The 23926-nt window shown below is 35.4% G+C and overlaps 2 protein-coding genes across 2 annotated transcripts; both read left to right on the top strand.

Moving 5' to 3' along the window:
* The first annotated feature begins 395 nt into the window (after window positions 1-395).
* Window positions 396-3275, top strand: LOC128223772 (methyltransferase-like protein 27). The gene is made up of 5 exons (XM_052933150.1): window positions 396-622; window positions 1096-1227; window positions 1723-1861; window positions 2481-2573; window positions 2859-3275. The coding sequence occupies exons 1-5, from the start codon at window positions 467-469 to the stop codon at window positions 3041-3043; spliced, it is 705 nt and encodes a 234-aa protein (XP_052789110.1). The 5' UTR covers window positions 396-466; the 3' UTR covers window positions 3044-3275.
* Window positions 3276-4194: 919 nt separating this feature from the next.
* On the top strand, window positions 4195-23903 carry LOC128243009 (N-acetylglucosamine-1-phosphotransferase subunit gamma-like). Its single transcript, XM_052960480.1, has 9 exons — window positions 4195-4251; window positions 8573-8618; window positions 8813-8953; window positions 9558-9641; window positions 11582-11675; window positions 12312-12509; window positions 13438-13593; window positions 14365-14425; window positions 18246-23903. The coding sequence occupies exons 3-9, from the start codon at window positions 8817-8819 to the stop codon at window positions 18305-18307; spliced, it is 792 nt and encodes a 263-aa protein (XP_052816440.1). The 5' UTR covers window positions 4195-4251; window positions 8573-8618; window positions 8813-8816; the 3' UTR covers window positions 18308-23903.
* The last annotated feature ends 23 nt before the right edge of the window (window positions 23904-23926 follow it).

The following is a 23926-nucleotide window of genomic DNA, read 5'->3' as shown; positions in this document are numbered from 1 at the left end:
TCATGTGGCGCTAAAACATATATTCTGGTATCATACATTTTAGTGTCTGTGATTCAGTTGCTCACGTTAGCTGTTTTGTTTTGTATCCCGGTTGTATCGCAGCGCACATGCAGAAGCGGACTACCAAATCTAAATAGTAGACCAACCGCAAACACATTTACTCAACCCATGATGGTTTTTCTGTATCATTTATTTGGGAAAACATGTATAAAATATCCGATGGTTTTGCAAAAAAAAAGATTAACAAAAATAAGGATTAGACTTTTGTTTGTCAAATAGGACTAAGTCCTCTCGCGATAAAATTTCGTGTCCACTCTTCCACTATCTTGAGTGAGCCGCTTATACAGTATATAAGAGCTGTGCGAGGCCGGTCTTGCATAAAGGGACGTAGAAGTTTAAACTTGCACATTCATTACAATATTCGCTGAAAAGGTTTCGCTTGCCTTGATTTAATAAATTAAGAAATATGGCTCACGAAACATTGAAGAAAATTGAAACAGAGTATCACACCGACGATGTTTTGGCATACAAAGCCAATTACGAAGCATTCAAAGGTGGTTTAACGAAGCACGAAGTTGCGCAATATTATAACAAATGGGCGGAAACAGGAGAATATGATGCGGTAGGTAGACGATGAAGTCAAGAAAATAAACTACTATTTATTGCATAAAGTTATAAACCTCAACTAATAGACTTTTACGATCTAAATTTTTAGACAGATTTAAGATTTTCAAATATTTTAGAATAGACAAGTAAAAACAAACTTAAGCAATTTATAGTTTAAATAATTTAGCAGAACAAATTTCATACCAAAAAAGAAATAGGTTAAATTGAATCTCAAAAGAAATTATTTTCATTTTATTCTATATTTTATTTTGGAAAGAAAATCCGCGTAATGACCTATATAATGTAAATTCTTTACGCGAAACGTTTTCGTTTCAATACTTTCAATACAAATATAAAAATGTGCAACGAGTGCTTAAGGTTTTTAAAATAATAAAATATGACGAATAAAATGTTATTCCTAAAAAGAAGAACTGTTTATCCTTTGGATCTCGGACAAGGTATCTCGACGCAATATCATCGATATTTCAGCATTTAAACGAAAACCGCTACTGCGGACCTGAAAGCTGCGCAAGGTCCTTGGCTACATACTATCCAGATAATGAGAGAGCGCATGCGCGAATTCTTGACGTGGCCGCCGGAACTGGTAGACTTGGTGCTGAGGTAAGCTCATTTTCATTTACTCCGGTAATTCAAAAATGTTTAAATGCCTGGCACAGATAGACTCGGTGCTGAGAATAGGTATATTATTTTACTCACTCTGTTATTTGAAGACATTTCACTTATTTCTAACCTTTGGTTTAAATAAGCATCTGTTTACAAACGTGTTCAAATGATGTTTTTCACTGCGGGTCTACTCCCGAAAAGAGATTGGCATTTTTAAAAGCATGTATATTAAAATTAATAGTCATCATTGGCATGCATAGTATTTCTAACATATTATGTTTAATTGAGGCGGCATAAATGAGAATGTTTACTTATTTTAAAATTGTTACATATGTTGTACAATTTTGATATTATATTTATTTTTTCAAAATAAAAAATCGAAACTCCAAAGTAACGTTGGAGACAATCTACCAGTACTTATTTGAACATTTGTTAAAATTATAATAAGATAAATTTTAAATATATTTGTAGCTTAAACTCAATCATTTTCAGTTACATAACCTGGGCTTCAGACAAATCGAAGCTCTTGATCCTTCTACCGGCATGCTGGCCAAGGCGAAAGACAGGAACGTCTATACGCACTTCTACAACGATTTTATCGGAGTGGACCACCCTGTTCCGGTTGACGACGGTACTTTAATATATTTTTGTACATCTTTTTTCAAACATTAAGGTTATCATAAACTAAAATAAAAAAATTCCACCAGTATTGCTGACCAAACATATATACTTTCTATTAACATTGTCGTTATTTTCATTGTTCGCGAAAGGTTCCTACTCGTTACGTTTTGTAACAAACTGTTGACGTTTAGAGACTGCTTGCAACACATTAAAGTTTAGAGGTTTTTTAAATATGTTTAGCTGACCAATTTTTCAGAACTTTGTTGAAGTTAACAAAATTGTAAATGGTATTTTTGTCGAATTTTCAAGTTGAAATGGTGTATGATGTGCTCTTATATTCAAATAAAACGAGCATTGCTATAACAATTGTCTCAAAATATGTAAGCAGCAATGTAGATCACAAGCGTGTTTATCATATTCCAGGGAAGTGGATATGTATAGTTAACGACGAATACATTAACAAGGTTGTTAATTTTATCGCTCGATATGTCCAATTGTTTTGGTGCAAATTCAGCTAAATAGCATATATATATATAAAGTATTTAAGATAACTGCCCGGTATGTTACACGTTGCTAGGACTTGCTAGTTTCAACTTGTGTTTAAATATTAGTTTACCTCCTCTCCTTAGGAACGTTTGATGGTCTAGCGGTATCTGGTGGGTTTGGAGAGGGCCATATCCCTTGTACTGCTTTGCAAGAAATGATTCGCGTTGTTCGCACAGGTGATATATCTTTTTTTTTGTTTTACTGGTAACGTTAGTACAGAAAAAATGCTTCATTCTGACATTTAAACCTCTAGTTCTGTTCTACCTTATAATTGATTTTGTGATTTTTATAATTTTCTTCAGCTTGCTTTATTGTTTTGTTTACATTCTTGTTCGGTTTTTGTTGTGCTTGTTCTTGTTCTTGTTCTTGTTTTTACAGGACGAAAATAACCGTCCATTTACAATGACTCAACCCGATTTATTTAAACTGTGTGTTAAATTACAACATTATTGTTCATCCAGGAGGAATGATCTGCATCGCGATGAGGGAAGAATATTTGATCTACGTGTCGGAGTACAAAGGCTCTTTAGAACAGCTCATGACAGAGCTAGAGAGCGCGGGAAAATGGAAGCTAGAGGCTAAAGACACAATACCCAACTACGCTTTTGGGTTGCCTGGTGTCATTTTCCAGTTTAGGGTGCTGTAGACTAGATTGAAACTGTTGAAAGATATTGAATGCTCACTTATTTGTTCAAAGACAGAAATACTCCCTACATGGGTTTACATCTACAGTCTATCATCATGTTACTGGTTAAATATTTTGCATCGATATTTTAGTTTGTTAATTGTTATTTCATGTTTTTATTCACATGTTGTTGTTATTTATGTGTTGTTATCAATATGTTTTATATATGAATTAAAACAAATAAAATTGAAAATGTTTGAAGTATAATTAAGAATATATATGCGCCAGCTCTTTTGGTGACTGGCTATAGTACAAGAAGGACGACTGGTACGACAAAGTAGACGGGATGTAGCACACTTTAAATATGAATTGAATTTCCTACGAAGTGCTCAATCCAAAATTCTAATAATTAGTGTATTCTAACAAATGTTTTGTAATCCAAACGAGAATCTGCTTACCGAATTATGTCCAGGTTGTAGATGGTGTGTTTGGTACACCACTATTTCACACCAAATGCTTCTGCAAAAGCCATTGAATACTGCGTACCGAAATAAAGGTACAGCCGCATTAATTACGTGTTGATTTATTGACAGCACATAAGATATACTGCTTTATTAGATACTTTCCTTGAGCTATGAATCTTCTAGCGAGGTGTTTCTATTTTGAAAGTAGGACACTGTTATACCAGTGTAAATGGCTTGTACTTCAATTACACAAAGATCTCCACTCGTGTCACTTAAAATACGTATGTCACGGCGTGACGGCACAGGAGGGGAGGTCATGACATATTGCAGCCTCTTTAGCTCAACTCTAATACATAACAATCAGTCTGTATATGCATCTCCATGGAGAATCTCCACACCATGAAAACGGTTTCTTTGTGGACCGGATGAACTGGAGAAATGAAATGAAGTTTTAAAAATCTATTGATGATCGGGTATTTATTTTATAATTTTTAATGAAATAGTTAAATCTATGTTCATATTTAATCAAAACAAAACCACACAAACGTTGTACTACAAGCATTATAAACAAAAAGTATAGCCCTATATGTTGATATATCAGTTGCAGGATAGTGTCCGCAATACGGAAATGGCAAATCACCGCTACGAGAAGTACCGTATTAGATAAGCCGATTGATCTAAATGAAAAGAAAAACAAGATGGGCGACGTCGACACTTTATTTCGACGAGTTTTACTTGTTTTAACTTTTTTAGTGATTGCAAACGGTATTTAATTTTAGTGTAATGATATAAATTTGAAATTATTCAATTAATTTTCTCTCAGTATTAATAGATTCATTTGTTGATGTCTTTAAAAAAATTGCGAGAAAATGCATTCCTCAAATAGCGAATTTAGCGGCTGGGGTAAAATATCTGATTTACATTTTACTTTTGCATCTAGCATCAAATGCACACATCTTGAACCAGGTGCAAACTTTGCACACTGGGTGCACACTTTTAGCACTTATTGTGCACTTGGAGCGCTGAGTGTACACTTCTAGAACCAGTTGCACTCTTCATGTAGTCTAAAATATTAGACGTGTTATACGGGATTCTTCCAATCCCTAACGTCTAAACGGGAATGTGCAAAAAACGGGGGTGTTTTAAAAATATTGAAATTGTTTTAATTGAAGTATTTTATGGTTGAAATTGATCATAAAGAGTAATATTCATATTTTACCATGTAAGTGAAATGCTATTTTGCACTAAACAAGCATTTAATGCATTAAAACAAGTTGTTTACCTTTCCAATAAAACGAAAGTTGACTGACACAGAAAACAATTATGCGAAGGGGAACAACTCGATACAATCGTAATAACTCGGCCTCCTCCGACAAAGCTTCGAGATAGACCTCGTTATACAATCGTAACAACTCGGCCATGGCCGAAATGTTCCGAGCGATTTAAAATTGTGCCCTGAAGCCTTGCAGGTGCCCTTCATGTAAATATCGTTATGTTTTGACAGAATGAAATGAAGAAAAGCCGTCAAACTCATAATTATAAGTTAATTATAAGTTGGATATTTATTTTTTTGTGTACGGAAAATATAAAATAACATTATCTGGTAATATTTCTTGTTTTTATGATATTTTATAGATGCTATTTGCTTTAACCCGGAATCCTGATAGGAACAACTACCCACTTTTGATACTAAACAATTTGTACGTGAAGGATTTGCCATATCAAAAATCTAAAAAAAATCCGTCAACGTACAATTATTTGGACTAGCTCTTCATGCAGCATGAGAAACACACTTTTTACATGGTGTGCACACTTCTAGCATTGATTGTGCACTTCTAGCACCATTTGCACGCTTCATGCATTATTCATTTTTTAACTGTACTGGTTGGAGAGCAGTTCTGGTTGAAAGCAGTAGCCAGCAATTGCCATTTTCTCTTTTCATTTATGGTTTTGAAGGCAATTGAAAGTGTTATTTCTTAAAATACATAAATTTGCCTCAAATGTAAATTGTATTTTATTGATTGCCCCCTTCGTCGCCCAAATTTGGCGAGCTTCATGCATCAGGGATGATAAAATTCCGGATTAATCCGAATCCGGAATTCTGGATTTAAGGCCTCACGGATCGATTTTGAGATTAATGTAAATCCGTTGAGTTTTTTTCTAGGGGGGAGGGGTAAAGGGAGCAATTCGAGCTCAGTTCGAACAATATGTATACGAAAGGTGAGTTTTCCGGAAGTGTAAAGCCGCAACTTAACAAACCTATTTACGTCTTGGCAATCGAGCTATATGATTGGTTAAGATAGCATCCGGTGATTACGGAAATTACCGATGGGACTAGAAGACAGTATCCGGATGGTCGTATCCGGATATGACAGAGGACGAAGACGAATAAACGGGTATTGGAAAATTGGAAAAAAAAAAAACGACCACCACCAACTTCTAAAAACATCGATTCGTCGATTTTAAAGGTATATTTGCCATTTATTTTTAAGAGAAATTCCCGAAACGTTTCTTTTTAAGTTAATAGAAAGTGATAAAACTGAGAATGAATTTTGCGCATGTAGCATTATTTTGGACATCCTGATTCAGATTGTGTCATAATAATCGATTTTTATTTAATAAATTTTATTTGGCCGATGGAAGTTTACGCTGTAAACCGTTTCTTTATTATTCTCATAATAGCAATTCAATCCAGAGGCCATGATACTTGGATTTATGGCTGAACATGCTCCCTGGCACCACAGTAGTGTGTCTTACTTAAGACACTTGCCAAAGATACAAAAGCTCTCAGTGAATTAAAACTTCAAAGGTGTACAGCATCATACAAGATGACTTACGGAGTGGCTAGCCATTTCAATGATGAACATATGGAAGAGTTAATGGATCTCGGTTTTGTTTCAACTAAGACAAGTCAACAAACACATACAACGAGAAAACTGTTGCAGCTATTTTTCTGCTATAGAGAAAGAAATAGTGTTGAGACATTTGGCCTCCTTAAAAATCACAAGGGCTGATTCTGAATCAATTTTCATGGAATTTGAAAGCCTGTTTGAGAGACTTGAACTGCCGTGGGACAATCTAGTTTGTGTGCTACTGGACTCATGTAACACCATGAGGGGAAAAAATCTGGTTTGGGGACCAGAATATGTCAAGTCCACCATGTCCACAATGGCTACGCTGCCAAAGCATTTAAGTCCCGTTTGGATATTACTTGGAATAATATATATATATATATTAATTAATAACATTATATTCCCATCAAATGTGCAGAAAATTGAATAAATACTCTTATGATACATAAAAATTGAATAAATAACACTTTTACAATAAACATTTGCAAGCATGATAATTGATATGTTGTTCATTATTATAAATCAAACATCCCACAGTGTAGACTGTTCATACACAGGCATTTGATCATAGCCAGTTGAGTTTTATGGGAAGTGGACAACTGAACCAAAATGTCAGGTACATGTCTAATGCCTGTAAAAAGTAAATTTAACTTTGTTTAAAGACAAAGGTGTTAAACTTCACTGCTAAGATACCTGATAATTGTTCTTATTGTGGATGTCTCGTGTTGAACATAATTATATCTACCAAACCGAAAGGTGTACTCCTTGAACACTATTCTAAGGCAAAAAAAAGGGTATTAGAATCCCTGAAATATGGGCCCCCTGAACCCCACGCAGACATTTTCAGGATTGGCAACTTGGCTCTGTTATCATCCCTGATGCATGACGTCACAAGTTTTAATAATAAGCAATCAAACAACATTGACCCCTAGTTTGTGTAACTACAAGCATTATTCCTATCAATACCATTTTTAATGAGAAAATCTTTAAAAAGTGCCTGACACTGCTCTTCAACCATTAAATAATTATGGAAAGCAATTAAAATTCAGATCAATCAATGGAAATTGTTTTTTTATTATTATATCATATTTCTTCCATGTGTTTGAATTCTTTGACCTTTAAGTTAATTGAAATGAAATAATCTGCAAGTTTTCTCCAAAAGGAAATTTTTGGTACTTAAAAGGAAATTTTTTTGAAAGTTTTAGCCCATTTTAAGAATAATATACTTCCAAACTTTCTTGATCTGAAGCCCAGTAACTTATTAGACGCTTGATTCATAATGGGTAATATTATATAGGCAAAATTATGAATATTTCCAAAACAGACCACACCTGCCTTCAAATCTGTCAAAATGTACATTGTACACTCATCTTGAGCTCCGGAAGAACCACCTTAAAGCAAAGCACTGGTGGTGTTGGAGGTGCGTTTAGCAGAATTGTCTATCAATAAAAATGACAGCGGTAAATATAGTGATCAAGTTGCTTGTTTGCAGGAATGTTTATTATTATGATATCCTAAACAAAATCATGTTTGTGATTAGATCATTATTGCAATTGAATAACAAACTGATTTGCATGATTAAATCTTAATCAGTTGGTGACGTGTGGTTGTATTTACTTTGGCAAAAGACAAATAAAACAAACAAAAAGTTTGATAAAATTAAATGTTTTAAATTTTTAATGAATTTTTGCTATGCTTTAATATTCACTGACCTACTCTCATCCATATACATTTATACATCTCTGTGAAGAAATGAAGTCAAAGGACTTGATTTAATTTTAGAAGCCTTTGTTTAAAGCCTTCAAACACTGACATAAGGTTAACTTAAAACAGGTTATAAAAAGGGCAGAGTCGTGCAGAAGAGGGACAGGGTGCTAGGGAAGAAAAGGGCACATTGTTTGGCGATGTGAAGAACTTGAAACATGATGAATTTGACAGCAAGTGTCAGGAATTGTGTTAAATTGAAGAAACATTAAGTTTCAACTGCTCATGTTAAGTTTGTATGTATTTATAATAATATTAAAACTTTTAATCTAAACTAAAGAAAGGATTGATTATCTTAATCACAGTTGTCATGACAGGTTGTAAGCTTGTCTGTCAAGTTCTCTAAAAGATTATATTTTATTCTTTGAAGGCATAGGTGACTCTCATGAGGGCAGAAGAGTGCTATCATTAAAGGGCAGGGTGAAGCACCCTTCCATAAATCTTTAGCTAAACCCTAATCTCTGTTTCAGGTGAAAGGCATTCGATTAAGATTGTTGAAGAACCATCCAGCTATGGGTAAGAAACAAGTAGCTATACAATACAGTTGAATACCATTTATCCGAAAATGAAGGTACCCAAAAAATTATTTTGGAATAGCGATATTTCGGATTAACAATTTTCAGAAAATGACAGCGTTCATGAATTATAGATGACGTGAAATACTAAGTCGTAAGGATTGTCATTGTCATTGTAACCTGCTCTCTTTTCAGTTTAATGAACAGCTACCAAGGCGGGGCAGTGGCGGAGACCAATGTAAATAAACTCAAGATGAGAGTTACACCTTCAAACTTCTCTGGACCGCCACTCTTTTCTAGGCTGAATGGGAAATGTTTCTCTAAGACATTTGATGAGTGAGTACAGCATACGTTATTTTCATGTTCCTGATGTTTAATCTGTAATGAAGCTCAAGATTTTTTCATGGCATCATGGAAATATTTAACATTATTATATAAAAAGATATTTAAATTCATAGTGTTAAAAATAGCAAAGAACCAAGTACGCTTCTTGTGATCATTGTTTGAATCAAGGTAATTGTATTGTGGAAGACCTGGTGATGTGGGCGGTTCGGACTTTGCTGTGTAATAAATGTTTACCTTCACCAATACATAAATGTTAAGGTAATCACATGAAACTTTGTTCACATGTTATCAGTGATGAAACCCATCATGGTATCAAGGCCTGTCACTCTGGCTTCAGTCAGTCATGCTATACCCCTGTAATGAACGATACATTCATGCCAATGTTCCTGTTAGACGATGGATGTTCTAATGTAGCAACATGTCAATGAGCTGAAAAGACTAATGTTGTAATAATGTATTTCAAAATCATTGTTTAATTTGTTACATGAAATAAAACAGACTTATGTTGTGATAACATATTTTGAAATCATTTTTTAATTTGTCATAATGAAGTTATGTCTAAATTTGGTATACTGGTATATCCTCCCTGTTTCAGCTACAAGTATGAGTTTTGTCCATTCTGGAACGTTACTCAGCACGAGCAGTCTCTCAGGTGGAACCCTTATAGCGGAATACTTGGGTAGGCTTGAATGCTTTCCATGTGTGCTAATTTTTATGTTCAATTATACTTAAGGTTCCAACAGTTTGAGTAAAGTCCAAGTTTGAGGGAGAATTCTAGAAAAAGAATGTTAAGTCATCACTAAATTGTAAAAAAAAATCTGAATGTCCACAGCAAACACTTCAATCAAGGACTGCCAAATATGAGCTAGTAAGAATCAAAGACTGTGATATTGTTAAGTCTACATACTATCGTAATAATGCATTAAAATGTATGCATAAGGTATGCAATTCATTTTATTTTTCTAAGATAACCCGTCATGTACGATATATATTAACCTATTAACTTGTTGGTACATGTTTGAAGAGCATGTTATCGGTAGAGGAAACCGCAGTTGTTGCAGTTTTAGCTTGTTTCATAGCAGAAATATCTATAGTTGTCCCTCAGTATTCCCCTGTGGCATTCACTCACTTCTTGAGCTGTGAAATCCAGTCAGAAAATGCCTTAGTAAACTCTTCTTTTGATACATATGTATATTGTTTTAACACTGGTATAAGGCACGTCTTAAAGCAATGTCCATGTAGACACAACACGATGTGGGCACTCAATCAGATGTAACAAGGTGAGAGGTATGAGTTGTACGATCGATGTTGCATAACTTGGAGACAGTGCTGTTGCAAACATACTCTTACCAGTGCTGGTCGATAAGGAGATGCGTTATCTTGCAAAACACCTCACATTACTTGGGCACTTGGTATCATTGTGATCAAAAACAGCACAACATAATCCCTAGAAATACACTACTGTGCTCAGGTACTTTGATTCAGGCTACAATCATGTCGCTGTCAAATATTAGCTAACATCAGCTGCCTGACTGTCCTGTGCCTGCTTTCACAAGACGTTCAATATTTCCACCCACCCACATTTTGTTAATTACTTTACTGGTGGGCTAAAAAGAGGTGTCAAATCACCCATGACTGCTGAGAGTCGTTGTCTTTGAATGACCTTGGGGTTATGCCGATGCCTCTTCCAAATGTGCCAGCTTCTGTTCTGTTGTGAACAAGTGTTGTGTCCATCATGAGCAAACTTTGCTTATTTTTACTTATTTAAAAAAAACAATTACCACGTATAAAATATAACCTGATATGTCTCCTATTTCGTCCAATGAAAGACGGGCAATTTGCTCAAAGAGGAGGAAAGCGACTCAAGTCGATTCTCTCTGATTTCAAAGGCACTTGCCAAGTAAACTGCAAATATGGGCGCGAGCCAAATACAAGCTTCCTGATCAGGGCCCCCCCCCCCCCCCCCCCCCCCCCAAAAAGCCAGGGCCGAAATGGTTTCAGCCCTCCAGCTGCCAGGTCAATCACATCCCTGTACTCAGAAGAAACATTGTTAAATAAGGGCATTTTCAATGACACTCTGATTATTTATGTTGTCATTTTAATTTGCGCAATAATACTTCCTATGATTTGACATCAGCAGAGTGGAATATAGCCGTATTGTTCTAGGTTGAACACATGAAAATGTATTTTGCAGTATGTGTTGCATTCAGATTTATGATGCATAAAATGGTATATAAGTTACTGATACAAAAAAACAACATTTTTTTGTCTTTGAAAGAGCAAATGCTTACAAGGATATAAGTTTGCTGACAAAAAAATCATATTGAGATTTTCATATTTCCTTTCGAAAATTAGTGTTTTATGGCATAAACTGTTACTAAAATAAAACATAAAAATGCATAAAACATCATTTTTTAACTTAAATATAGAAATCTGTGATCTAATTTTTTGTCCGCAGTCTTACAACTATATAACTGGTTTCTATGGATTCTCTCAAAAATTGGCTCGCTCCCAAGACAAAAAATAAAAAGGTTGTCAAAACGTTCAATCTGTGAGAGTGCAGCCTTACACAGCTTTTACACCAACAATATTATCACTGTATAATCACTGTCCTTGCAGGGTGTGGCAGGAGTGGGAGATAGAAAACAACACATTTGTTGCCATGGTGATGAGGGAGGGAGATAAGTGTGGGAACAAACACCGTACAACCAAGGTACGCTAGTCTGATCCAAGGTGACCCGGGTTTTATTCCCAGCCTGGGCACATGTGAGTTTGTTTGGTGGTCGCCAAGCCGGACAAGTGGGTTTTCTCCAGGTACTCTGATTTTCCCAACAACACAAGACCACACTCTCGCGCAACATCATGCCTAAAGAGTGACTAAGTTTACGTTAATTTACCTTTTTTTCACAATCATAAAATAAATAAAATTTAACGATTAGTCTGATCCAATCATGACCTAGAACCATTGTTAATGTTCACAGTCGTTCATAAAAAACAAAGACACAAATGGCACATTTATTTATTTCAAGTTTGTGTACTTTTGTGATCAATTCTTATCTGTAGTTTGTCGTCAACAATTTGTTTGTTTGGCGCTCCAGTGATGCATTATATATGGCCACAGGATCTCATCCAAGATTAATTATGGGCGAAATCTGACTAGTAGGTCAAGAGTTGTTGCCCTTGATATATAAAAAATGCTGTAGTTAACATTGTAGACAATCTAGCACCTTTATTTTTTCACCAATCATATTAATAATTTAGAGAGAATAGATATGCCCAAAACACCATGATTAGTGTGTATGTAGGATAAATCAGATTAGCAGGTTAACATTTAATCTTCCTTGTACAGGTTTATTTCAAATGTGGAAAAGAGAATGTCATCACGAACGTATCAGAGCCGAGCACATGTAACTACCGTGTGGACTTCACAACTCCATATACCTGCCATCTTCAAGCCCTGCTGGTTTACCCAACCCTCAACTCCTCCCTCAAGACGGAGTGGGGCCTTCTTGAAGGCCAGCTGGCTGCTGGACACATCACAAAGAAGGTTGGCGTCTTGTGACGATAAAACTTTACATGTATTGTCATTTCAGATAACTCTTTTATCTGCCCCTGAAATACATTTCAAGCGGGAGATTTAGTCCCCAGAAGTTATATTTCAAATGCCATGCTTCAATTCTGGCATGAGTGTAGCCAAAGTTTCTTGTACAATTCTTTGTATAAAAACATTGTTCCTTTTTTGTGAAACTCAGTGGAGTCAACTGAGTCAATACTTGATAATGTTCGTGAAACTGTGGCCAAAATTCCCAAGGTCAAAAAACAGGCAGCAATTGTAATTTTTCTTTCTGATAACTCATTCGTCTCCCATTGAAATACTCCAAGACACCAAAACAAATAATTCCACTTATTTCAAATGTTCATCTTTTTTTTTTTTGCTTGATTGTTGAAAAACCAATTAAAATTACAGAAACAAAATATAATACACATACGCTACACCCAAATAGCCAAAATTTGATGCATGGCATTAGAATTATAAATTGTTCTACCTATGTGGACTCTCGGTTGAAGTGTATTAAGGCGCAGATGAATGAGTTATCGGAGAGCACAATTGAATTATGCCTTAAACAAAGTTATCAAACTGTTGTGACCTAGACTTTTTGTTGTTAAGTGGTTTGGTACATCATTTATAGTAATGCTAACCATTAGTTTTCATATAAGATGAGAAAATTAAAGCTGGAAAGGGTCAGATTTTCCAATCAATACAGCAAGCACACTAGTGGCCTGTAATTACCTGTTGATGTTGAAATCAGAATGTATTGCAAATGTATTGCAACTGACCAACTTTTTAAATGTTTTCTTATTACAGTGGAGGAACTTTACTAATTTGTATTGTTTATATTATGTATTTTTAAATATGTATTCAAAAGGTTTTGGTAAATCTGTGAATGAACTTAATTATTTTGGACTGATTTCAGGGCTATAAGAAGTATTTGTCTCAGGTATTCGTCAAGGCCGGCTACATGTTGTCCACGGAAACAAAGAACCTTGTCTCGGCAAAGGCTGTTGCCTTGGAAAAAAAGGAGGAGGCGAATAAAGATGGACAGTTTGACAATCTCTATACATGTACAGAGGTAAACAATGAAGAATAATAGTATTATTAGCTTGTCTGGTAGTCAGGGTATTTTGAAAGTATGTGAGTTATCCGGTTGCTGCCTGCAGGGTGTCCTGGAGTTTGTCTGGACTGGCTGCATACTTTTCTGAGCCTGTTACACCAACAAAACACAGACAAGCATTCGGGTGCTCTTGGTAGTTTATTGGAGTTTTGGATGGTTAGTGGTCAAGCTTTCAAATCCGCTCATTTTTTTTTTCGCAGATTCATACTCGAATTGAAGAGCAAAGAAATATTTATATTCATTCAACAAGTGTTGGATAATGGTGTGATTAGTATACATTACAGTACATGTAATAGCTGCACTTTTTATCCCTGGCCAAACCTAGGGGGTGGGGTGTACATTGTTTTGGCTTTGTCTGTCCGTCAATGTTTTTCTGTCATGAACCATATCATGCTAAGTATTATGTTCTAAAAAAAAAAATCCATGAAAACCAGTTATATATGACTTCTGACACAAAATTAGAAAGCATATTTTTATATTATACTTCAAAAATTGTTTTATGCTTTTTACTTAAACTGTTAGTAACGGTTTTAAGCCATAAATCATTAATTATCGAATGGAAATATTAAGATATACAATCTGATTTTTTGTCAGCAATCTTATGTCATAGGTTTGCAGATATTTACGCTAAAATCTGCTCTTTCTGAGACAAAACATAAAAATGTTGTAAAAATGGTATAACTGTGAGAGTGCAGCTTTAAAATGTCTTTGACTTGGATTTTGTTGCAGGAATTCCGAAAGCTTAAAAAGGAGGTAGAGGATCTTAAAGAGCAGCTGGAAAACAAAAATAGTAAGTGACAGTTGAAGCTTAGGACTACATTGTAGGTATCAAAGTTAATGGTTGCCTGAATTGTTCCCAGAAACAGTAAGTTAACCTTGGAGCTTTGATTAGGAATCAACGTTAATTCTGAATTATTCTCAGAAACAGTAAGTTACCCTTGGAGCTTAGGACTAGGTATCAAAGTTAATGGTTGCCTGAATTATTCTCAGAAACAGTAAGTTACCCTTGGAGCTTAGGACAAGGTATCAAAGTTAATTCTGAATTATTCTCAGAAACAGTAAGTTACCCTTTGAGCTTAGGACAAGGTATCAAAGTTAATTCTGAATTGTTCCAGAAACAGTAAGCTAACCTTGGAGCTTTGATTAAGAATCAAAGTTAATTCTGAATTATTCTCAGAAACAGTAAGTTACCCTTGGAGCTTAGAACTAGGTATCAAAGTTAATGGTTGTCTGAATTGTTCCCAGAAACAGTAAGTTACCCTTGGAGCTTAGGACTAGGTATCAGCATTAATTCTGAATTATTCTCAGAAACAGTAAGTTACCCTTGGAGCTTAGGACTAGGTATCAACGTAAATGGTTGCCTGAATTGTTCCCAGAAACAGTAAGTTACCCTTGGAGCTTAGGACTAGGTATCAAAGTTAATGGTTGTCTGAATTGTTCCCAGAAACAGTATGTTACCCTTGGAGCTTAGGACTAGGTATCAAAGTTAATGGTTGTCTGAATTGTTCTCAGAAACAGCAAGTTACCCTTGGAGCTTAGGACTAGGTATCAGCTTTAATTCTGAATTATTCTCAGAAACAGTAAGTTACCCTTGGAGCTTAGGACTAGGTATCAACGTTAATGGTTGTCTGAATTGTTTCCAGAAACAGTAAGTTACCCTTGGAGCTTAGGACTAGGTATCAAAGTTAATGGTTGCCTGAATTGTTCCCAGAAACAGTAAGTTACCCTTGGAGCTTAGATCTAGGTATTAAAGTTTATGGTTGCCTGAATTGTTCCCAGAAACAGAACGTTACCCTTGGAGCTTTGATTAGAAAACAATGTTAATGGTTGCCTGAGTTGTTCCCAGAAACAGTAAGTTACCCTTGGAGCTTAGGACTAGGTATCAAAGTTAATGGTTGCCTGAATTGTTCCCAGAAACAGTAAGTTACCCTTGGAGCTCAGGACTAGGTATCAAAGTTAATGGTTGCCTGAATTGTTCCCAGAAACAGTAAGTTACCCTTGGAGCTTTGATTAGAAAACAATGTTAATGGTTGCCTGAGTTGTTCCCAGAAACAGTAAGTTACCCTTGGAGCTTAGGACTAGGTATCAAAGTTAATGGTTGCCTGAATTGTGCCCAGAAACAGAACGTTACCCTTGGAGCTTTGATTAGGAAACAATTTAAATTCTGAATTATTCTCAGAAACAGTAAGTTACCGTTTGAGCTTAGGGCTAGGAATCAATGTTAATGGTTGCCTGAATTGTTCCCAGAAATAGTAAGTGACAGTTGGAGTTTAGGATTAGGAATCAAAGTTAATGGTTGCCTGAATTGTTCCCAGAAATAGTAAGTGACAGTTGGAGTTTAGGATTAGGAATCAAAGTTAATGGTTGCCTGAGTTGTTCCCAGAAATAGTAAGTGACAGTTGGAGTTTAGGATTAGGAATCAAAGTTAATGGTTGCCTGAATTGTTCCCAGAAATAGTAAGTGACAGTTGGAGTTTAGGATTAGGAATCAAAGTTAATGGTTGCCCGAGTTGTTCCCAGAAATAGTAAGTGACAGTTGGAGTTTAGGATTAGGAATCAAAGTTAATGGTTGCCCGAGTTGTTCCCAGAAACAGTAAGTGACAGTTGGAGTTTAGGATTAGGAATCAAAGTTAATGGTTGCCCGAGTTGTTCCCAGAAATAGTAAGTGACAGTTGGAGTTTAGGATTAGGAATCAAAGTTAATGGTTGCCCGAGTTGTTCCCAGAAACAGTAAGTGACAGTTGGAGTTTAGGATTAGGAATCAAAGTTAATGGTTGCCCGAGTTGTTCCCAGAAACAGTAAGTGACAGTTGGAGTTTAGGATTAGGAATCAAAGTTAATGGTTGCCCGAGTTGTTCCCAGAAATAGTAAGTGACAGTTGGAGTTTAGGATTAGGAATCAAAGTTAATGGTTGCCCGAGTTGTTCCCAGAAACAGTAAGTGACAGTTGGAGTTTAGGATTAGGAATCAAAGTTAATGGTTGCCCGAGTTGTTCCCAGAAACAGTAAGTGACAGTTGGAGTTTAGGATTAGGAATCAAAGTTAATGGTTGCCCGAGTTGTTCCCAGAAACAGTAAGTGACAGTTGGAGCTTTGATTAGGAAACAATGTTAATGATTTTCTGAATTGTTCTCTGAAACAGAAAGTGACAGTTGGAGCTTTGATTAGAGATGGGTCATTAACTGTTGTCTGAATCATTCTTAGAAACAGTTGATGATCAGGGATCGACACTACCAGTTGTCTGATCATGCATGGAAACAGTAAGTGATTATGTAGTTGTTGTTGCTGAGTTTATAAAGGTCTGCCCGGGCCGTATAATGGCTGCATTATGGCTTGACCCCGTCACATCTCCAAGTGTGTCTTAAACAAAATTTTGAAGCCAAAGGGGGGGTTTTCCCCCATCGGTTGATGAGATATTCGCCAAAGGAGTAATTTTGTACCCAAAATGCCGTGAAACCAGCGATGAATGACATCTAGAGTGGTCCCACAGCTCTGTTTATTGGATATGGTTTCATTTCTCTAGTCTTAACTACAGTTAAGAAATGAAACCATATCCAATAGTCAGAGTGACTATGTCAGCTTTGATAAGAGATCTTGAGTAATGGTTGTCTGATCATGCATGTAGTACAATCCGGCAAGAAGAAAAATCTGCATTCAAGTCATATTATCTCCGATCAAATGAAAAATGTTGGGCTAGAAAATAGTCTTTGCCTGAATCTTTTTTCAGCACTTGTCCTTTCGTGCAAGTAATTGAAGATAACCACTTGCCCATAAACAGTTTTACTTGCCCAAAATAACCAATTCATGCATCAATATACGGAAGCCAATATTTCAATATAATCATACAGTTCAATCAGGATTAGTGAATTGTTGCTAAAGAAATAATGAAAACATAGGGCTCTAAATTTTAAAAAAAAATGCACTTGCCCGTTCGGGTAACTACCTGGGAATTTTGACTTGTCCAAAACAGTTTTTACTTGTCCCTGGCTTTGGCAACCCAATTCGAAGACTGAGAAAATCAAATCTATTTTTTATTTTTTACAAAGAAACAAGTCTTCTGTTTGCTGTTTTTTGGTGAAATCAATGAGGTCTATTAAAATTGTTAAATAAAATCAAACACCTTTAAAAAAAGAAAAGAGCATAATTTCATGATATGGAAAGATTTTCGATTGGTAACATGCTTTGTCTGCTTTCAGTTATTCAGCAACATGACAAATATTGTATATTGATAATGATTATCCTAACGGGAAAGAGGGCTTTAATAAGAAGAACATGTTCATGTATTTAAGCTTAAAAATGTAGCACATTTTCGCAAGTGAAGATCTGATCAGGGCAAAACAATTTCTTAGGTACTCTTGCTGTCTTTAAAGTCAATGTGGAGCTATGTTGATATCAGCTTCAGAAAAACATTTTCAAGTGTGCAATGTTTATCTGTTAATGAACACTAACTTGGAAATATACACACTCAAGTAAAAGTGTTAGTTCTGGCTTTAATCAGAATTTTTAATTAACAGTGAGAGGAGCAGATACTCTACTCACTAAGGACAGCATTAGGACAGTATAATGACAGTGATAGTGATTGTCACATGACACTAATATATGGTTGTCTTTTACAGTTGAGGCAAACCACCACCCTGGGGTCATGGATGACATGTATAACCACATGGTGGACGACTGATACGCCCCAAGGAGGACACCTGACAGGACCACAGGAGACAACTGATACGCCCGCTCAGAGAGTTGCGTTGCTTCTTGTGGACATCTGCTGTACCATGTGGGCATGTGTTGTGAAAAGTGTGACACGAGCAAACTAGCTGTGATATTGTGCTCAAAGCATTCCAAGACTTTCTTTCACTTACTATGGCCTCCTCTAATTTAGAGGCTTTTTTTATCTGTGCAATAGTTTACGTGTGGGTTTACAGAACAGTGAAATAGTTTTACTGTGTTATTGCTTTCTTTTTTTGTTAACTCTTAACCAGTGATGAAGTATTTATCCATGAATATGTATAGAAGAGGGTTGATTTTCAGTGATTTTAATTAACATTCAATGTTTGAAATGTTCAATGAGGGATCATTCCGTTCAATTGCACACATTGGGATATTGTTACTGTTTTGTGAATGTGTCTGTGAGTTTCTTAAACTGAGCTGACATGCATATCACCGGTTCAACCCCTTTCAGAAGGTTGTATGACCATTAATACAGTTTGTGTAGGTTCATGGACCAGTTTTAGGGTTTCCTATGTATGCAGGGATGCCAATTTTCCTCTTTTTGGTCACAAAACTTTTTATCTTATCTATACAAATAATGGATTTTTTTGGACTATTCGAAGAATAAGGAGAGCTATACTACTCACCCAAGCGTCGGCGTCACACCTTGGTTAAGGTTTTGCGTGTAACCACATTTAAGTCAATATATCAGCAAATACATCATGTATTGCATTGAAACTTTAGATATGTATTCCCAACTATCTAACCTACTAAATTAATGAAGTGCTACTGAATTAATGAAGTGGGATAACACTTTTTGAAAATAATGCAAATTATGGGCCTTTATTATTTGACTTAAAAATTCTGGTTAAGGTTTTGCATGTAAGCACACATAGGTTAATATCTCAGCAACTACTTGATGTATTGCATTAAGATTTAATACAATGGTACTCAACCACCCAACCTTCCTAATTTACCAAGTTAGATCACTCTTGTTTGCATTTAATGCAAATAATGACCCTTTATTATTCGACTTAGAAAATGTGGTTACAGTTTTCCATGTAAGCACACATAGGTTAATATCTCAGCAACTACTTGATGTATTGCATTGAGACTTATTACAATGGTACTCAACCATCCAATCCACTTAACTAACCAAGTAAGATAACTCTAGTTTGCATTAAATTCAAATTATGGCCCTTTTTTATTTGACATAGAAATTCAAATACATCATGTATTGCATTGAAACTTTATTCACAGGCTTCCAACCATAGAAATTCTGGTTAAGGTTTTGCATGTTAGCACACATAGGTTAATATCTCGGCAACTACTTCATGTATTGCATTGAGACTTTATACAATGGTTTTCAACCACCCAACCTACTTGAATAACCAAGTTTGATAACTGTATTTTGCAAGAAATAATGGCTCTTTGTTATTGGACTTTTACTGAAATTCTGGTTAAGGTTTTGCGTGTCACCACATTCATGTTAATATCTTAGCAAATACATCATGTATTGCATTAATTCTGATCTGATTTTACAGTGATCCATGTTTCGCCAAAACTTCAATTCTTACACCGAAAAGTGGCTGTAAAAAGCGGTTGTAAAAAGTGTGATGGGGAGACTTTCCTCTTTCTTTACGAATTTGCATTGGCATTCCTGGTACATTTGTGAATTGTGTTAAGGTAAGTTCAGTCAACATTTCATATCAAGTCATGTATTTTGTTCATTTATACCAGACTTTGACATCAGACTGCTTTAGATTTCCCTTCTTTAAGGCCCCAAGTTTGCCTTTCTTTAATGTCCGTCCGTGCGCCTGGCGTAATTTCATGTCTACTCCTTATCCAAATATTTTGAGGTCACTTTACATATTCCAACCACATACGTTCAAGGTCACATTTAAAGGGTCAAAGGTCAGGCTCATTTTCCTTGTCCATTCTCAATTGATGAATCCATTTCAAAATATCAAAAGTTAATAACTTTGAGCCGAACTTCAAAGCATGTATACAAGCCATGTTTAGTCACGTTCAAGGTCACACTTAGGGGTCAAAGTTCAGGTTACATTTTACATCCGTATTCAACCAATGAAATGATTTTGAAAATATTTGTTGGAACAATCAGGCTCTGCACCATGTTACTTAAAGGTCAAGCCCACTTTTAAGGTTCACATGAATTGTTATCATTGATGAAGTCACCTTCACAAAGAACACAAACATTTTTAATCAAATATTTACCACATGCACCAATTCTATTAAATTTTAATGCAAAGGAAGTAGGAACAAAAAATGACTGTGGCAATACCTGAGGATCTTATTCAGTACATAATTATGACCCCTTTGTTGGTCCTTCCTGTGACTAAAGTACATCAAACTTGGTAGGAAGGTTGCACATAACCCCTGTCCTTCGCTCTGGCCGGCTATCCTCAAACTTGGTCACAACTTTTGATTACCACACAGACATTTAATTAAGAATTGATTATATTCGTGCTAGAGCTTGGTCATTTTCTGTACTGCACAAATTTTTTATTCTTTGTCGTGGAATGAGTCAAATAAGGGTTTGCAGATATTTAAGATTGGATAGTTTTTTACCCCAAACCTTGACATGATCTTTTTATTAGAATTGACCTTTTCATGTCGGCCATTGGAGTCCTAACATTTTGTAATGCGTTGAAAATTCTCCAATGCATCTTCTGTTGCAGTGACAGTGAGTGGAAAATGGACAAAGTGTGCATGGTTTCTTGGTGTTTCATTTTTGGAGGTTTATACAAATAAAATCAAAAAAATCAGGGAATGTAGCTCCCCATAGGATTGACTGTGTTCTGTTTAATGTAAAAGTTCTAAACAAAATTCAAAATCTGATTGTCAAGAACTTGTATAACTTAATATAGAGCAAATAATAAAATAAAATAAAGTTATTCATAAAAAAAATAAGTGGTTGAAGCAATTCTTTCTTACATTTTGTAGCTTTTTATTCAAATGTTGCCTTGATGCAAATTTAAAATTGTTATACTTGGTGCACTAGGCTCTATTTTGCAAATGTGCCAATCAATAGGTTGTGGTGCGTATGAATTGTAACTTTGTAGGAAACAAATGGATTGAAATCCACAACAATTTAATGTTGAGCTTTTTAAAGTACATTAATTAAGGCCCTTGAAATTGTCAAAAATTGCATAGTAGCCAAGTGAAAATTACAGTCTAAGAGAGACAACCTGTACTCGGAGAGTGCAGTTGGTTTTTTGCATTTATCTCCCTTTCCTTTGGTAAAAAGGGATTGATTCCTTTAAATGAGCTTGTGAGAAGGGAGCCTCCATTTTAACCTGATGTTTACCTAACTTATATTGAAAACCATACATGACTGGATAATGGTCTTTAATTTTCAAAACCGCTATGATAACACAATATGACCTATCTGAAAACCAGGTCCGTCCAGGAATGACTGAGTTATTGCTCTTGAACATTTCTGTAATCAATAGAGCCTCCATATTCACATTGCATGTTATATGTTAAAAATGCAATGTCGGGTCCCCATAAATTAACAAAAATGCTAAAACGAACTATCAGTACATGCTCTGGATGGAAAATGACCAAACAATCCATGCCAGTAGAGCATAGATCCTCGTGGGCCTTCTTGCTATCTATTTATGTATTGTGAACTGCTTATATCATTTTTGAACATCAGGATTTCTATATATTCAGAGATGTGATTAACCATGCAGCAGAAGTGCTAAAACCATTTTGGCTATAGGTATGTCTGTGCTTAAAGTCTCTAAAGGGGGTACAAGGAGGTGAAGTACCCTGCTGCAGAAGCAAAACTGACTTTCAAGAAGCCCTTGTGAAGGGGTCTTATGACTTCATCACCTAAGGTTTACTGACTTGGCAATACAGTGTTAAGAGTGTTGAGCGACGAATATCCAGAAATGCCTATTTTTGCCAATTCAAGGGCCATAACTTTGTTTTTCTGAAGTGCACAGAATGGAATAAAAGCCCAGGTGCACAACTGCTACACTTGAATAACATTTGGCCGATGTTTCTTGACTCTACGTGAACCACTTGGGACTTGAGTGACACAAGACTTTTACAAATTTAAGGGTCATAACTCTGGTTTTACAATCTGCAGTGAAACAAAACCCCTGGTGCACAACTTCATCACCCCATTAACATTCCACTAGGGTTTAATTTCTCTAGGTAATTAAGTGTTGGCAGTTTTGATCAAAACAAATACAGGAATGCCAGAAATGCTAATTCAAGGGCCATAACTGGTTTTACTAAGTGCAGCAAAAAACAAATCCCTTAGACCCAATATCACGAAAATCCTTGAGTCAAATCTCAATCATGGTCTCAACTCATTCTAACCTAAAGCATAAAAAGTTTTTACATCTTTTAAAAAACGCATTCTATCATATAATATGTTGATCAACGCCTTTGCCCAAGATTCCAAGGGAATAATATTTTACAGCCAAAAAGAATTTAAGTACAATTTAATGTTTTTTTGTGAATTACTCAAGTATATTTTTTGTTCTAGAATGAGTTTTCTTTGAAATATTGACAAAATCATTTTATCAACAAATTCTATGAGAAAATATGTTTTCAGGAAAAAACATGCAAGATTTTAAATCATACTATGCATTTATGCAGTATATTGAGTTGAAATTGAGATTTAACTCGAGTATTTTTGTGATAGTGGGGCCAGGTGAACAACTTCATCACCCATTAATATTTCCCTATTTAAGGTTTCATGACTCACTCTGTAATATGAAGTCTTTAAGCGAGTTTGCATCATAATAATGGAATCACAGATGAATGGACCAAAAAAGGGCAGATTAATTTTTTAAACCGGGCATAAAAAATGTTTCTCCCTTGCAGCAGTGGAAAAAGTAGAACCCCCATTGCAAACAAGCACGTTTCTGTGGCCTTTTATAAATACTGATATATCTACCATCAAAGTTCACATCAGTTCATGAAACAAATTTTCTCTTATTTGGCATTTATGTTGAGCTTGGATGCTGTTAAATGGTTTAACAGCAATGATACTTGAGCAGTCAGGTTCAAGGGACACCAATCTTTCAATCAAGTTTTTTTTAAGTTAGGCAAGCTAGTATTGGGTGGTAGATTCTTTAAAAACATGACAAATTCTGAAACTAATGTGAATAAATTGATGTTGCACCACAAAACAAGCAACTATCATACAGTGTCTATGGAGTCAGTTCAGATATATGGAAATTATGTGAGTTTTTTTTTTAGAATTTGTTTCCAATTACAATTCATGCGCACCACAACATATTTATCGGCACCATGATGTTAAAAATATTGAACCTTGTGCACCAAATATAGCAAGTAATGTTCTAAATGTGTAACTAGGCAACCTTTTGTCAATTAAAGCTACAAATATGTGAATAAATTGCTTAAACCTAAGATCACTTTTTGTGAAATTTAAGACATTACATTGTCAACAAGTACTAGCAAGTTCTGCAAGTTGTCATTGATCAGATCTTGATTTTTGTTCAAAACTTTTACATTTAACATGTAACAGTCAATCCTATGTGAAAATACATTACTTGATTTTTCAGTTTACTTGTATAAACCTCTGGAA

The sequence above is a fragment of the Mya arenaria genome, chromosome 2 (genome assembly GCF_026914265.1).
Source record: "Mya arenaria isolate MELC-2E11 chromosome 2, ASM2691426v1".
NCBI classification, from domain to species: Eukaryota; Metazoa; Mollusca; class Bivalvia; order Myida; family Myidae; genus Mya; species Mya arenaria.
The sequence above is the reverse complement of the archived record's forward strand: the minus strand, read 5'-3'. Positions and strand labels throughout refer to the sequence as shown.